Source organism: Solanum stenotomum, chromosome 11, assembly GCF_019186545.1.
Source record: "Solanum stenotomum isolate F172 chromosome 11, ASM1918654v1, whole genome shotgun sequence".
Classification (NCBI taxonomy): domain Eukaryota; kingdom Viridiplantae; phylum Streptophyta; class Magnoliopsida; order Solanales; family Solanaceae; genus Solanum; species Solanum stenotomum.
In genome coordinates, this window is record NC_064292.1 from 897732 (window position 1) to 914337 (window position 16606).

The 16606-nt window shown below is 33.7% G+C and overlaps 4 protein-coding genes across 5 annotated transcripts in view; 3 read left to right on the forward strand and 1 right to left on the reverse strand.

Annotated features, from left to right (window-relative positions):
- LOC125844762 (protein NRT1/ PTR FAMILY 2.7-like) overlaps window positions 1-3191 on the forward strand; it is a 3876-nt gene extending 685 nt beyond the window's left edge. Inside the window, exons 1-4 of one of the 2 annotated variants that reach the window (XM_049524092.1) lie at window positions 227-359; window positions 986-1203; window positions 1706-2253; window positions 2340-3191. In XM_049524092.1, the coding sequence (XP_049380049.1) occupies window positions 263-359; window positions 986-1203; window positions 1706-2253; window positions 2340-3174 (1698 nt within the window). In that variant the 5' untranslated portion in view covers window positions 227-262 and the 3' untranslated portion in view covers window positions 3175-3191. Of the gene's footprint in view, window positions 1-226; window positions 360-985; window positions 1204-1705; window positions 2254-2339 lie in introns of those variants that run through there. The other variant, XM_049524093.1, reaches the window with a different exon arrangement.
- Window positions 3192-4853: 1662 nt separating this feature from the next.
- LOC125845092 (protein NRT1/ PTR FAMILY 2.7-like) lies at window positions 4854-7237 on the forward strand. Its single transcript, XM_049524513.1, has 4 exons — window positions 4854-4947; window positions 5166-5383; window positions 5796-6328; window positions 6403-7237. Exons 1-4 carry the CDS (start codon window positions 4854-4856, stop codon window positions 7235-7237), a joined length of 1680 nt encoding a protein of 559 aa, XP_049380470.1.
- Window positions 7238-8086: 849 nt separating this feature from the next.
- Window positions 8087-11020, reverse strand: LOC125845094 (extradiol ring-cleavage dioxygenase-like). The gene is made up of 3 exons (XM_049524514.1): window positions 10617-11020; window positions 9285-9652; window positions 8087-8444 (listed from the first exon to the last, which is right to left on the reverse strand). The coding sequence occupies exons 1-3, from the start codon at window positions 10965-10967 to the stop codon at window positions 8243-8245; spliced, it is 921 nt and encodes a 306-aa protein (XP_049380471.1). The 5' UTR covers window positions 10968-11020; the 3' UTR covers window positions 8087-8242.
- A 2874-nt stretch (window positions 11021-13894) lies between these two features.
- LOC125844436 (uncharacterized) lies at window positions 13895-14428 on the forward strand. Its single transcript, XM_049523750.1, has 2 exons — window positions 13895-14203; window positions 14294-14428. Exons 1-2 carry the CDS (start codon window positions 13895-13897, stop codon window positions 14426-14428), a joined length of 444 nt encoding a protein of 147 aa, XP_049379707.1.
- The last annotated feature ends 2178 nt before the right edge of the window (window positions 14429-16606 follow it).

Genomic DNA, 16606 nt, shown 5'->3' on the forward strand with positions numbered 1-16606 from the left:
TTTAATCCCTATAATTAAAAAATAGCACAAGAAAAACTTCAAAATAATGATTATTTTATCGAAGATGGGATCGAAAAGTGACCAATCAATGCTATTAAAATAATATAATCCTAATCATTGAACTTCTATAAAATGCAAATAAAAGTATGGCGTGCAAGTCTTGGATAAACTTTGCCTGCTATATAATATTATAACTTCAAACTCTCCATAACAAAGTATTGACACAAATATCTCTTGCTTTCAAGTTGACCTGCAGTTAGCAATGGAAAGTTCAGTAAGAGATGTTGATGAAGCAGCAATAATGAAGTCTTCTATGCGTCGAAAGAATGGCGGATGGATAACCTTCCCCTTCATTATAGGTACGTTTTTTCATTCTTTGGTTCAGAGTCGAATTCAAGATTTTGTAATGTGAAGGAAAATGTTTTCCGGAAAATAAGTGATTTTTGTAATGTAAGAAAAAAAATATTGTTTTAATAGGGTGGTCAAGGTGTGGGCAAGTCCAGAGGCGGAGCTGATATTAGGGATTTGGGGGTTCTAAATTTCCTTCTCCTTCCTTACCATTGAGTTGTCAATCAGATTTGTTAGGAATTCAAAAGTTATTTTACTTAATTTTCTAGTACAAATATAGGGTCTACAAAAAAGCTACTGGGTTCGTCCGAACCTATGAACCCCGCCTAGCTTCGCCCTTGTGGGCAACACCAAACATCCTGCCTATGACAAAATCCACGAAGGGGGCTGGGTGGTCCGAGTTGGAGTCATGATCAAACTTGCTACTTGTTTGATGGGGTTAGTCAAGAAATGAAGTTGTATCTTTGCTATCAGCTATATCTTTTAGCATGATGGTAAGTGTTTTTGGGGGGTGGGGAGGGGGGAATGGAGGGTTCGAGGAGACAGTGAACTCAAAATGTCACTTATGAAACTTGTTTTCCCTATTATCACTACGGCATTCATTAACGTTCTTGAATGTTTTGATTGGTAATGTCAGCAACCATGGCGGGCTTATCGCTTGCGTCTGGAGGGTGGACGAGCAACCTGATTGTTTATTTGATAGATGAATTCAACATGAAGAGCATCAAAGCAGCTAAAGTTTACAATGTGATCAATGGATGCACCACACTTTTCCCCATTGTTGGTGGAATCCTAGCTGACTCTTATCTTGGCAGTTTTTCTGTCATTTGGTTTTCATCTCTTATCTCTGCTTTGGTATAGTAACAATCTCCCTTCATTAGTTTCATCCTAAGTTGCTCGGACTCGGGTGCTGGTGTCTGATAACATGTGTGAATTTAGAGGTCGGATCCTTCATGATCTGAATTTTAAGATTTGGTTAAAAATAATTCAAAGTACTAAAAGTAGAGTTGAATGTCTAAATTATGTAGAAAAATTACTAGGTATTGCGAGGAGAAATTATTGATCAAGAGGAGAATTCAAGAAGGAGACAAAAGGAAAAGGACTGACGTAGAAATTTCTATATATAAGCTATTTCATTTTCTTCAATTTCACCTTAGTTTTTTTGTTTTGATTATAGAAATTATATGTGTTTGTTCCTGAATTTCTCCATCGATTTTGGTCAAAGTATCCAATTCTGATACGGGTACCACAGCCTTTTCATGTCGACACGAGTGCAACACTGAAAGTGAAGAGTCTGAGCAACTTAGTAGGAAAATAACCAAGAACCCCATATTTATTTCTTCAATTGGACTTGCAGGGTATATTGCTTCTATTGTTTACATCAGCAATTGATGTACTAAGACCTCCACCATGTGATGATGGATCCAGTCTCTGCACGAACCCGTCAACACACCAATACGCGGTATTATATGTGGCTCTGGCATTAGCATCACTAGGTGTCGCGGGTACACGTTTTACAATAGCACCCATGGGAGCTAATCAATTTGATAAACCAAAACATCAAGCAATTTTCTTCAATTGGTACATATTCGCCTTTTACACGTCCTTTGCCATTAGCACCACAGCTATTGTTTATGTAGAGGACAATGTTAGTTGGTCATGGGGTTATGGTATCTCTATGGCATTTAACATCCTTGGCTTGGCAATGTTCCTCATTGGGAAACGTTTTTATCGCGATGTTAAGGAACAAGGTGGTAGCCCTTTCATCAACTTAGCTCGTGTTATAGTCGTTGCCATTCAGAAATGGAGAGTCCCTCTTTCAGAACAAACTCAACACTACTATCATGATCCAAGTGACACTACTACCACACTAACAATAACTCATATTCCTACGAAATCCTTCAAGTAAACGTCTTTTTTCCCCTGTTTGCTCTGCTTTTATATGTATATACATGTCAAAATTGGTTACCTGATCGAGTCTTCGTGTACAGGTTCTTGAATTGTGCTGCGTTTATTACTGAGGGAGACACTAAACCAGACGGCTCGATTAGTAACCCCTGGAGACTATGCACAGTGCAGCAAGTAGAAGATTTGAAAAGCTTGATCAAGCTTTTCCCTCTATGGGCTAGTGGTTTTCTTATATCGACTCAATTAGTCATACAAACGAGTCTGTTAATACTTCAGGCTCTCAAAATGGATCGCCATATGGGACCTCATTTCGAGATCCCAGCTGGTTCTATGTCCGTCTTCATTTTGCTATTCACATGTATAGCCATATTCATCATTGACAGGTTTTTGTATCCTTTTCTAGCTAAGTACACTACCTTTTCTCTTACCCCTCTTCAACGTATCGGAATAGGCCATGTTATAACTATTATTAGCATGGCTGTTTCCGCCCTGGTTGAGTCTAGACGATTGAGGATCGTCAGGACTCACAAACTCCAAGGCCAAAACAATGACATTGTTCCAATGTCCGTGTTTTGGCTAGTGCCACAACTAGCTCTTAATGGAATTGGAGAAGGATTTCATTTTCCAGGACATATCGCGTTTTATTATCAAGAATTTCCAACATCCTTGAAGAGTACATCGACTGCAATGGTTGCATTGTTCATTGGTATCGCGTACTATTTGGGGAATACTTTGATTGATCTTGTTCAACAACTATCAGGATGGTTACCAGACAATATCAACAAGGGGAGAGTGGACAACGTCTTCTGGCTTTGTTGCATCCTGGGATCAGCTAACTTCATGTATTACGTCGTGTGTGCTTCGTTGTACAAGTATAAGAATGTCGATAACAAATCAAATATCGCGCCTAGTAAATGATACTCATTGTTTATATATCAGAGAAGCATGTATATTCATCATCGTATAAGTATTGAGGTTTCTTTAGTTATAAGTGTTGATAAGCTCTTTGAAGAAAGAATAGTGATGTTTCTTTCTGTATTTAATAAGTTTTTCATCTAACATTCTATGTGAGAGAATGTGACAAGTTTAAGACTATACGATTTAAAAGATTATACACATCTTTAATTTAAAATTACAAGATTCGAAAGTCTTATTTGATACGAAGTTAACAAATTGATTAGGGCATAATTGATTGTTATATATTTTAATGCATGATTAATCTTAGCATAAAATAATACAAATATTTGGTTGGACACATAAGAAATAGAGAATCACGATATAATAATGCAACATTTGATACTTTATTTATGGAATAGAATTTGAAATTAAATAACAAAAAACTAAGAGTTTAGATAATTGTAGAGGGGCAGATGCCGTACACTTGAGTGGCAAAGGAAAGCGAGACCTTACCTTTTTTTCCAGGGCCTTTTCGGACATATGGCTCTCACGGAAGATCAAGTTGGTGAGCGTGTGATGGGAAACCTTCTCGCACAGTTCGGAGAGCACTGAATTAGAATGAGAGGTTTACCATCACATCATTGCATGCAACGGGAGTTCGCTCGATTCGCAGATTGATCCGACTCGTAATTCACTTCTAACCCCGTGTGGTAGCCCGACTATTTAGTTTACGTCCAAAAGTGCAGAAAGTCATGATTTTACCTCACCTTGTGAAAAAGCTTTGTCTTTGAAAAATATTTTCTAACAACGAAACATAGAAAATGACTTATTAATTTTCTAATAAATATTCTTCAATCATTAACTAGGAAGAAATTAGTAAACTGAGATGACTTTCTGTTTATTTTTGTATAGTTTAATGCTAAGTCCTCCAAATATTATTGAGTGCAGACACACGTTTATATTCTATAGTTTTTTTCGTATTCAACTCCTTTTATTTATTCAGACTTTAGGTACGCCTAACGTTATATTTATGTAGACTTCATTTAATTAAATTCAACTTGTTCTTTAATTACTTACAAATTGAATATAAGAAAATGACACTTTTCAGAGAAAAATGGAAATCGTTTATTAAAATGTTATAAAACCAAAAATATATAAGTGACGTACAAAATCAATTTCTTCGTCTCAAATTAGTTGTTATGTTATGTTTCTCCTTTTGAAAGTCAATTTGATTCATTTTCGAAGCTAAATTGGATAAGATCGATTTAGTATTTTATATTGTATATTATACAATAAGTACTGCTACAAGTTACAACTTTTCTCGTGATAAGAAAATCTATTTTAAAATATTAATAAAAGTTCATAATTTGACTCTCGAAGGTCTTTCGAAAATCATCTCTCTAAGATTTCACTTGATTTGTTGTTGTTGTTATGGTTTGACTCTCGAGAACGGAAATATGATGATTATTATCGAACAGAGAGAGTATGTTCAATCATATTCCTAGCTTATGAATTTCTGTGCAATTAGTTAGATCCAGAAACAATATGATAAGGGCCACGTTCTCCAAATAATATATACTAATAAAATAAAATAAAATTCCTTCAATATATTTAAATAAAAAAAAAATAAGAAAGCATAGCAAGTAAAAACTATATAATATATGTTTCTTCTTTCTACTTTACTTGCAACATAATTAGCAATGGAAAATTCAGTAATTCATGTTGATGAAGTAGCAATGCAGTCCTCTTCTACTAGGAAAAATGGTGGTTGGATAACATTCCCCTTTATAATAGGTACGTTCACGTTAAGAGTTGAATTCAGGATTTAAAGTCTGTCATTCAAAAATAAATCGTATGTATACATGATTCGAGTAGAAAACAATGAGTTCAGTTTAACTATACACAATGTTATAACATGTGACTGTGGACTCAGTTATTATTGTATATTTAACTTAATGTCGATGTAACAACTCATAAACTTCAAATCTTGGATTTTTTATTGCTAAATTCAGCAACCATGGCGGGGTTATCGCTTGCGGCCGGAGGGTGGACTAGCAATCTGATTGTTTTTCTGATAAATGAGTTCAATATGAAGAGCATTGCTGCTGCTAAAGTTTTCAATGTTGTCAATGGATTGACAACAATTTTTCCCATTGTTGGTGGGATCATTGCTGATTCTTATCTTGGCTGTTTTTCTGTTATTTGGATTTCTTCACTTATTTCTGCTCTGGTATAGAAAATCAACTCTCTTGTTAGTAACTATACATGGTCAAGAACACATCTGAAGTATCACGTTTTTATGAGTTTCATATAGTACTATCATGTGTTTGGTTTCTTACCTAAACTATCACCAACTATTTATCCAAACACACCTCGAAATTAATGAGTCAGTTGTCATGTGGACGGACTTTTATAGGCAAATTAAGTTGTCATGTACCTTTTGGAGATTGTCTTTGAGGTCTGTTTTGATAAATAGTTGGTGATAGTTCAGGTAGAAAAAACAAACACCTGATAGTTTAGGTATGAAACTCGCAAAAAGAGTGATACTTCAGATGTGTTTTTGTTAACTTTCGTGTTACGAAGACTTAAGTTTAGTAAGGATCCAAGAACCATATTTTTGATTTCTTGTTTTGCATTTGCAGGGTGTATTGCTTTTGCTATTGACAGTAGTAATTGATGCATTAAGACCTCTAGCATGTGGTGATGGATCCAGTCTCTGCATAAGTCCTTCAACAAACCAATATGTATTTTTGTATGTGGCTCTGGCACTAGCATCTATAGGGGTCGGGGGCACGCGTTTTACAGTTGCACCCATGGGAGCTTACCAATTTGATAAGCCAAAACATCAAACAATGTTCTTTGATTGGTACATATTCATCTTTTACTTGTGCTTGGCTTTAAGCACCGCGTTCATCGTCTATGTGGAAGACAATATCAGTTGGGCATGGGGTTTTGGTATATCTATGGCTTGTAACATCCTTGGCTTGGCAATTTTCCTTGTTGGTAAACGTTTCTATCGCCATGTTAAGGAACAAGGAGGCAGCCCTTTCGTTAACTTAGCACGTGTGGTAGTTGCTGCTACACAGAAATGGAGAGTCCCTCTTTCAGAACAAACTCAACACTACTACCATGATCCAAGTGACAAAACCACATTTGTTCCTACCAAATTCTTCAAGTAAACATCTTTTTTCCCCTGTTTCCTCTGCTTTTAAACATATATACTCTACCTGATCAAGTTGTCGTGTACAGGTTCTTGAATTGTGCAGCTTTTATTACTGAGGGAGACACTAAACCAGACGGATCGATTAGTAATCCTTGGAGATTATGCACAGTGCATCAAGTAGAAGATTTGAAAAGTTTGATCAAACTTTTCCCTCTATGGGCTAGTGGTTTACTAATATCGACACAACTGGTAATGCAGTTGAGCTTGTTAACACTTCAGGCTCTCAAAATGGATCGCCATATTGGACCTCATTTCGAGATCCCAGCTGGTTCTATGTTAGTCTTCATATTGTTATTCACTTGTATAGCCATATCCATCATTGACCGAATACTAAACCCTTTCCTAGCTAAGTACACAACCTTTTCTCTCACCCCTCTTCAACGCGTTGGCATAGGCCATGCACTAACTATATTGTGCATGGCTGTGTCTGCGTTGGTTGAGTCTAGACGACTGAGGGTAGCTAGATCACACCATCTCCAAGGACAAAAAGATGCTATCGTCCCAATGTCTGTCTTCTGGCTACTACCACAACTAGCTCTAAATGGAATTGGAGAAGGATTCCATTTTCCAGGACATATCGCGTTTTATTACCAAGAATTTCCAACATCCTTGAAGAATACCTCAACTGCAATGGTATCGTTGTTTATTGGTATCGCGTTCTATATAGGGAATGTGTTGATTGATGTTGTTCAAAGAGAAACAGGATGGTTGCCTGATAATATCAATGATGGGAGAATGGACAATGTATTCTGGCTTTGTTGTACCCTGGGATCAGTAAACTTCATTTATTTCCTTCTTGTTGCATCCTTCTACAAGTACAAAAATATGGAAAGCAAACCAAATGATGTGCCAAGTAAATGATGTACTACTTGTTAGTGTATAATTTTTTATGAAATAAGAAGCATGTATATCCATCATAGTACTAATTCAATGAAATATCTATCACTTTCCACGATCAATAAATATCAGTTAATTCCATTCACTAAAACTGAAAAGATGGAAAAAGATCACCTAGTGTTCAATATGCCTATATATTCCATTGAATTATTGTGGCAAAAGACATTTAAGAGTTCAACTTTGACTTTTTGTATTTTGGGTTTTGAATTTATATTTGAACTATCAGGAGTTTTCTTTAGGTAGGAAAGTTGAGATGTATTTCGATAAACATTTGTGATAGTTTAGATAAAAATACTTTAATATGTTTTTGCCCTAATAGTTGATAACTACAAAGTCTCTTGCACAATTTATATTAAGATAAGAAAAAAAACAGTGTTGTTACCTAGGGGTGAACAAAACCAAACAAAAAATCATACCAAATTAAAAAACCCGACACAAATGTCACCAATCCGGTCCATGTACACCCCTAGTGTTACCATTTTAAAATGTAGAGAAAATAATATTTGATTGAAGGGTGTGTTTTGTTAAAGGGAAATTACTTTTCATTGAAAAAATCATGGTTAAACATCAACATGGGTTGTTGTGCACTAGTGAGAGTGCTTCACCCTTAACCAGAGGTCTCGGGTTCGAGCCCTGGGTATGGAGAAAATCTTGTTGGGGGCATCACCCCCAAATAGGCCCTGCAGTGCGTGATCTGGATTTAATCGAAGCTCCATTGTGGGCTTCGGACACGAGGTGGAAAACCAAAAAAACAAATCATGGTCAAACGCCTCCTAAAACACAACTGTCAACTAGAGAACTGTAACAATTAACTCAACAACCATTCATCACATTTCAGCTCCTCCTTCTGGATCACACATCAAATTTAGTCTTTACATTTTATTCTATAAAATAACAAATTCACTTTTGAGAAGTTTATACAACATATAACAACACCATCAGAAACTATAAATACACACAAACATTCATCTATGAAGACCTATTTAGGCTAGGAAACCTGTAGGAAGCATACGAAAGTGCACCAAGATCCCAGCTGTGGTGAATAAGTTCTCCGTTAACGCCTTCACCAGCAGCACCTAGAGCTACATGTAACGGATAGATGTGCTCGGGCCATGGGTGTGCAACTTTTGCATGCGGCGCCTTCATGTCATAGTTATTGACATCTTGATGCCTACACAGAAATAGCTACTACATCAGCTGAAGCTCTCAAAGTTACTTGTATACTAATTACAATGCCTACAAGGACGGATGTAAGCTTGAATACTGAGGTTTGGAAAAACCTAGTAGCTTTGACTCAAACCCTGTATATGTGTTAAAAAAACCACTAAATATGTATTAAAAGAGAAAAACGAAAATTGTATTATAGTACATTTCATTTAACAATGTAGAGCAAGACTGTTTCTAGTTATCATTATGACATTATCGTATTTCTGAAGTATAATGAATATGCATAACAGAGTATATTACTCAAAAATAACATATAATTTAACGCAATAATGAATAAAATCACTCCGGTATAAGCAGGAGAATAGGAAACTTCTTATTTACTTGAGAATCCTTATGCTTGCAACCATGAACTTGTACTATTAGTACAGTACTAACGAAATTTAAAAAGGCAAGAATCATGGAACACAAAGAAAAGGACAAAGATGAGCAAAGAAAGAAGGAAGAATAACTAAAGCACGTCTCCGTAAGCTTTACAATGGATAAATAAAACCTGATTATTTCTGTTGGGCATTCCAAAGATGATGTTAAAGTAACATTCACATTCTACATTAAGTAGGGTTAAGGTCAAGCCTCGTGAGAGGTAGGTTATCATTTTTGTATTCACATTCTACATCATTCAAGTACATATAGAAATACACTATCGTTTTAACTGACCTTTGCAGTGCTTCTTTAAACGTAGTACTTTTATTGAACTATGACAGACTTGAATTAAATGAGCTTTTGAAAACCTTGGTTTTCGATTCACCAAATAATCAGACACAAAAAGTGGATAATAAGAATGTACCTTCCGCTGAGAAGGGCGTCCTTAAGCCAGTTATCAAACTCTAGAGCCCACGAAGAAACATTCTTGGATGGACCGAGAGCCCTTAAGTTGTGAGTGGCAGATCCAGAACCAATAATGAGGACACCTTCATCCTTGAGGGAAGCCAATGCTTTTCCCAAGTTGTAATGATAAGTACCATCCCTATTGGGTTGAACCGAAAGTTGGCAGACTGGAATGTCTGCTTCTGGATACATGAGCATGAGAGGGACCCATGCACCATGATCCAGACCACGATTTTTGTCCTCGTGCACTATCGGGAACCCAGACGCCATGAGAACATCCTTCACCCTTTTTGCCAATTCTGGAGATCCTGGTGCAGGGTACTTGAGCTGAAGATAAAAAATGAGAGAAATTGCATAAGGAATTGGTAAGCTTTTATCTCACAACCAGATTATACGGAGTTAGCGTGTTTCATGCTTATCACACAATTACAAGAAAAGCAGGGAACTTTTTAAAAGGGATGTAAGTCCTAGTTATGTACTTCAAAAAAATAAACATATCCTGCTTGCACGATTACAAAAATAATGCAACAAACTAATCGATCTCACACTCTATCACAGTTTTTGTAGCAAGTACACCCAAAAAGTTGCTTCATTTTATTTCTTAACTGTTAGGTTAAAGGAAAGAAGAATATGTAAACTCAACCACAAACTGGTCGTAATGCATATAACAGAACGTAGGATCTCAAAACTCTAACTATAGAAGCTTACTTCGACATATACAGAGATGTCACAAAACCATCCAGCTCCACTAACCAACGAAACTTAATCAAGACACAAGGAAGCAAGGCACGAGACAGGTAAATCAAAGATGATTTAGCTACAATCAATCTGTTAGGTACTCCTTTTTAACCCCTACATCTGTAGACTCTGTATTTGTATTAGAAAATTAAATAAATATATATATGTATATTAACTTATGAATCCCCTAACAATTGATTGACAGCTTAGAGATAAGGAAGGGGTGGTGGAAATGTCTTTCACACTAGTGTTGTGGTTCATCAATCTTCTGTCCTAAAATTTAGAACCCCCAAACTCCTAATCCTGGCTCCACCTCTGCTTAGAGACATATATAGGGATCTAGAGATAACTCAAATGTTATAAATCATGATCATATTCTCCGATACTACAGATCAAAATGAAAAATCACCATATCCTCCTATGCTTGGTAATATCAACATTCATCAATCACATCTAGACAACCAACCGAGCTACTAATAACAATTAAAATAAAAAAATACTTGTATTCGAAGTATGTACAATTCTCATCTAAAAATTATTTAAAAACACGAACCTGATACATGGATTTGGGGAATCCATAGAAATCATGAATAGTGTCCTGTCGTCCCCGAATAGAATTAACAGTTGGTTCTGAAGTCTCCCAATGAGCAGAAATCACCAAAATTGAATTAGGTTTTTGATTAATCAAAAATCTTTCTTTGAAACTTTTCAAAAAAGTCCTTGCAGGCAAAGATTCATCAATGGAAAGTGTAGGAGATCCATGTGATATGAAAAAAGTCTCTTTCACAGGCAAAAAAGCTGGGCAAGACATTTTCAAAACTCCAATTTCTTCAATTTCTATATTCAATTTTGTATCCAAATCCTCTGGGCTATTTATTGGATATGATGTTTTACAAATTCCCATTTTTTTTCTCTATTTTATTTTATTTTTGCTTTTTTTACGCGTTCACCAACCAAGTTTTTTTTTTTTAATTATTATTATTTTCAATCACCAACTTTATTAAGTAGTAGTTGCCATTTCAATTTTTTCTATATTGGAATCTAGAAACGTAATATGGTCGACTTCACATTGATTTACTTTTCTTCGGGTCAATTTATTTAGCCTATTTTGATTCAGTACGAAATTTTAAGAATATCTAAATATAATTAATTTTATGATCGTAAATTAGATATAAAACAAATATATCGTTAATCTTGTAATGTAACATATATCGTGTGCAAATTTGAAATGAAAAAAATTACTTATAAAAATGGTTTAAACGGATTAGAAAATAGGTTGAATAAATTGAAATGGAGGAAATATTTACTAAATACGATTTATATTACTGTATAATTGTTCTCATATTTCATATTTTTGTGCAAAATTATAAATCAGTGAAAGTTTTTTTTAAAAAAATTTTAATTTTCTTGTGAGTTTTAATGCCTAAAAAAATTTAACTCAAGTATTAAGTCACCTACCGCGTAACCTTTTTTTTTTTTTTTTTTTGAGAACCTACCAAGTAGTAGTCGACATTTCAATTTTTTCTGTTATAGAATATTGGAATATGCAAACGTGGTATATATAATATATAATAAATATAAATACTAATATTTTATATTATATGTAACCTCTAATTCAACAAAGAGATTTGTAGAATCCTAACAGAAATAATATTTAAAGGAAAAGGTTCAAATTATATGATTTAGTGTAAATATATGTTACATTAAAAAAAAAAGTCTATTTATACCTTTGTTATCACACGTTCAATCTGAATTCTAATTTACACTCTAAGATTTATCTTACACCTTCAATACAACGCTAATTCCATCATAAATCTCATCAATTAGAACTAGGTCATCCCCAAATAACATATGTACCATAACACCTTTCGTTGAATATGATTTTGCGTCATTTCAACGATCATCAAGACAAATAAAAATGATTCCTACTCCCTGGTGCAACCCGACCACTACTTGGAATTGCTATAAGTCTCATCCAACTTTCTTTAATTATTCGGATATTAACGCCAATATCGCTTTTGTCTTTAATTAATTGCCTTAATTAGTGTATGCTGATAAAATCTTTCTTGAAACTTTGTCATATAAACGATCTCTAAGTTAATTAATTTCATGTGTAAGTCTCTTTTTCCTTTCTTATGTTGCTCCACAATTTGCTTACAAGATGAATGTCTTTTGTAGTAGAACACTTTAACATGAGTTCGAACCGATTCTCAAAAATAGACATACTCCTCCTCAATGTCATCTCAACTACTTCCTTTCATAGTTTATATATTTAATAATTTTACTATATATGCAAACAACATATAAAGTAAATAATTTTTGGGTTCAATTGATTGAAAATAGTTTCCCTACGATCTACATGATAAAATAGGAATACGTTTTTGTGTAAATTTTTATATTTTTCTAAACTTCAGTCTTCACTTATGTGATTATGTTGTGATTCTAAACAATTTTGCGGGGCCTTAGTGGCTCCCTCTTGCCGGACATGCGTATCACACGGAGGGAGTTGTCTTGCACTATACTTTAATATTTATTCCAAATTTCAAAGATAAGATATTAATATTTTAAAGCAAATAATATTCTTAATCTTGCTTGTAAAATAATGGCATAATACTTAAACATGACCCTTAACTTGGTTTCAGTGAACAATTATAACCTCAAACTTTGAGTGTGCACAAGTAGATACTTAAACTTGTATAAAATTGAACAAGTAGACACATGTGTCCTACATGGCATAATAAACGTAAGACGCCACGTAGGACACAAAATTGTCATGTAGGGTACCATGTAGGACGAATGTGGATATTTGTTCAATTTTATATAAGTTTAAGTATCTATTTGTACACACCCAAAGTTAAAGGTCATAGTTGCCAGCTGAAACCAAGTTAAAGGTCATGTTTATGCATTATGCCTAAAATAATTAATGTATTGTTTTTCTGTGAAGAGTGAGGAAAGACAAAAAGAGTATAGAAAAGCTTTGTAATGAGATGATACGTAGTATTTTTCATTTAGTGTATGTGAGATGGTAATGTCATATATGTATATGTATCTGGTCACACTATCCCATGTATCCAATTTATTTATTAAATGTACCTGTATTTTTTATTAAACATAAATGAGTTGTTTTCTATCATGTATATGAGTATGTTATTTTATGTATCTGAGATCTATCTGTCATGATCTAGTGTATTTCCTTCAGTGTATCTCTAAGTTAATGAACATCATATGTAAGTTTCTTTCTGTTTCTATATTGCTCTACCAACCTCCCTACAAGATGAATGCATTTTGTAATAGACACCTCGAAATGAATTCAAATCTATTTTGATGTGAAAAATAGACTTAGTTCATTCAATATAAAAAACTTGTGGCAAAAACTCACGATAATAAACAACTTAAAATATTTGAAAAGACTAAAAAAAATTTGATTGACTCTCAAAATTTTATTAGTGTCACATAAATTGAGAAAAAAAATAATAACATATATTATTTGAAAATGACGAAAAAACACTATAATTACAATAATTAACAATTTAAAATAATTGAAAGACATAAAATTTAATTGACTGTTGAAATTTTATATATGTCATGTAAATTGAAACCGGAGTTAGCCGATCATGCGTATCACATGGAGGGAGTCGTCTTGCACTACACTTAATGTTGTTCCAAATTTCAATTAGAAGATATTAATATTTAAAGCAAATAATATTCTGAATGTTACTTGTAAAATAATTAATATTTTATTCCATAACGACTACTTATTTATGCTTAACCCAAATACACTATTTTATTTATTCCTCGTTAAATTTTTTTACTACTAGCAAGTTAGCTATAATGGGAAGAAATCGCACCAATTCAATAAGTCATCGTGAATCTGCAGCTTACACTGCAACTAAGTGTAACGATCCAAAATCGATCGAACTTTTACGCGATTTTTGGAGAGAAGAAGTTGTTTCCCCAATCGATAATCGTGGTGACACGATTCTCCATTTTATTGCCATTCATGGCAATGTGAGTGCGCTAAAATTACTTATCGAGGAACGACCAATAAGCGGTCAAGATTTAAAGATTCAAAATAAAGATGGAAACACGGCGTTGCACGAAGCTGCTAGGTTCGGACGATTAGAAATTGTGAAGGTGATGGTGAGTNTATTATAGCATGCCGTATCATGCATATGTTAAAAATGACCCTAAAATTGTTAGTATCATAAATGTTTTTTCTCATTGTCTCAGCCGGAGGGAGTTGGCTTGCACCATACTTTAATATTTATTCCAAATTTCAAAGATAAGATATTAATATTTAAAGCAAATAATATTCTGAATCTTGCTTGTAAAATAATTAATGTATTGTTTTTCTGTGAAGAGTGAGGAAAGACAAAAAAGAGTATAGAAAAGCTTTAATTTGTAATGAGATGGTATGTAGTATTTTTCATTTAGTGTATGTGAGATGGTGATGTCATATATGTATCTGGTCAGATTATTTCATGTATCTGATTTATTTATTAAATGTATATGTATTTTTTTTTAAATATATATGAGTTGTTTTCTACCATGTATCTGAGATCTTTCTGTCATGATCTATCTGTCATGATTTAGTGTGTTTCCTTCAGTGTATCTCTAAGTTAATGAACATCATATGTAAGTCTCTTTCTCTCTCTATATTGCTCTACCAACCTCCTTACAAGATGAGTGCATTTTGTAATAGACACCTCGAAATGAATTCAAATCTATTTTGATGTGAAAAATAGACTTAGTTCATTCAATATAAAAAAACTTGTGGCAAAAACTCACAATAATAAATAACTTAAAATATTTGAAAAGACATAAAAAAATGATTCTCTCAAAATTTTATTAGTGTCGCACAAATTGGGGAAAAAAAATAGTAACATATATTATTTGAAAATGAAGAAAAAACACTATAATTACAATAATTAACAATTTAAAATAATTAAAAGATATAAAAAATTGATTTACTTTTGAAATTTTATATATGTCACGTAAATTGAAACATAATGTGTATCACACGCAGGGAGTCGCCTTGCACTACACTTAATGTTGTTCCAAATTTCAATTAGAAGATATTAATAGTTTAAGCAAATAATATTCTGAATGTTACTTGTAAAATAATTAATATTTTATTCCATAATGACAATACTTATTTATGTTTAACCCAAATATGTATGTTTTACTACTAACAAGCTAAGTTAGCTATAATGGGAAGAAATCGCACCAATTCAATAAGTCATCGTGAATCTGCAGCTTACACTGCAACTAAGTGCAACGATCCAAAATCGATCGAACTTTTACACGATTTTTGGAGAGAAGAAGTTGTTTCCCCAATCGATAATCGTGGTGATACGATTCTCCATTTTATCGCCATTCATGGAAATGTGACTGCGCTAAAATTACTTATCGAGGAATGACCAATAAGCGGTCAAGATTTACAGATTCAAAATAAAGATGGAAATACGGCTTTGCACGAAGCTGCTAGGTTCGGACGATTAGAAATTGTGAAGGTGATGGTGAGTTCGGATAGTGAAATTTTATTTGAGAGGAATAGTAAGGGAGAGACACCAATTTATGTTGCGGCTGCGCATGGAGAAAAAGAAGTGTTTTACTTTTCTAGCGGATAATAACTTGTGTGATGAATTTACTATGACGAGGAACGATGGAAGCACCGTACTTCATGCAGCCGTAACTCACGAGTGTTACTGTAAGTGATACACTATTTTAGTTTAACTTCATGAATCTGGCTCTGATACTGTGTAAAGATAATTTTTAACCTATGGCTTTATTTTGCATGATGAGGACCAGACTTTGCAATACAATTGTTGAAAATGTATCCAGAATTAGCAAGTAAACATGATAAAAAGGGTCGGAGTGCATTAAATATATTGGCCACAAAACATTTGTCTTTTAAGAGTGGATCCATTTATGCACTCCAACAAATGGGGACTGCCCATTTTCTTCCTATTCAAGCCCTTGAAACCTTTATGTATTTCTGTAAGTACTTTTTTCATAACTATTTGCTATCTGTCTCGATATATGTGACATTATTTTATGTATTTCTGTAAGTACATTTTCATAACTATTATGCTATCCGTCTCGATATATGTGACATCATTTGACTTGAGAAAGAAATAAGAGACTTTTGAGAAGTGTTTTTAAAAATATATTTTTGAAAATTTGATTAAACACACTATAAGTCAAACTATATAGATTAATTTGTTTCTTATCTTGAGAATGGAACAGGTATACCAACAATGTATGAAGAGTCAAAACCTAATTACAACTTGGAGGATCCACAGACTACTACTATTGATCATGTTCTCATTAAAAGAAAAAGATCTTCATTTGTTAATTTCCTACTAGGTAAGGTATCTCCATGTAAACTACATACAAAGATGGTACGTTACAACAAATAAAAAATAATTGTGACAATTATTTTGTAATTTGTACCAATAATATAATTGCCGCTATATAAATGTCTGGCGTCTTGAAGGTTTTTTTTGGAAAAAGTTTATGAGGACCTTTGTAATGAGTTGG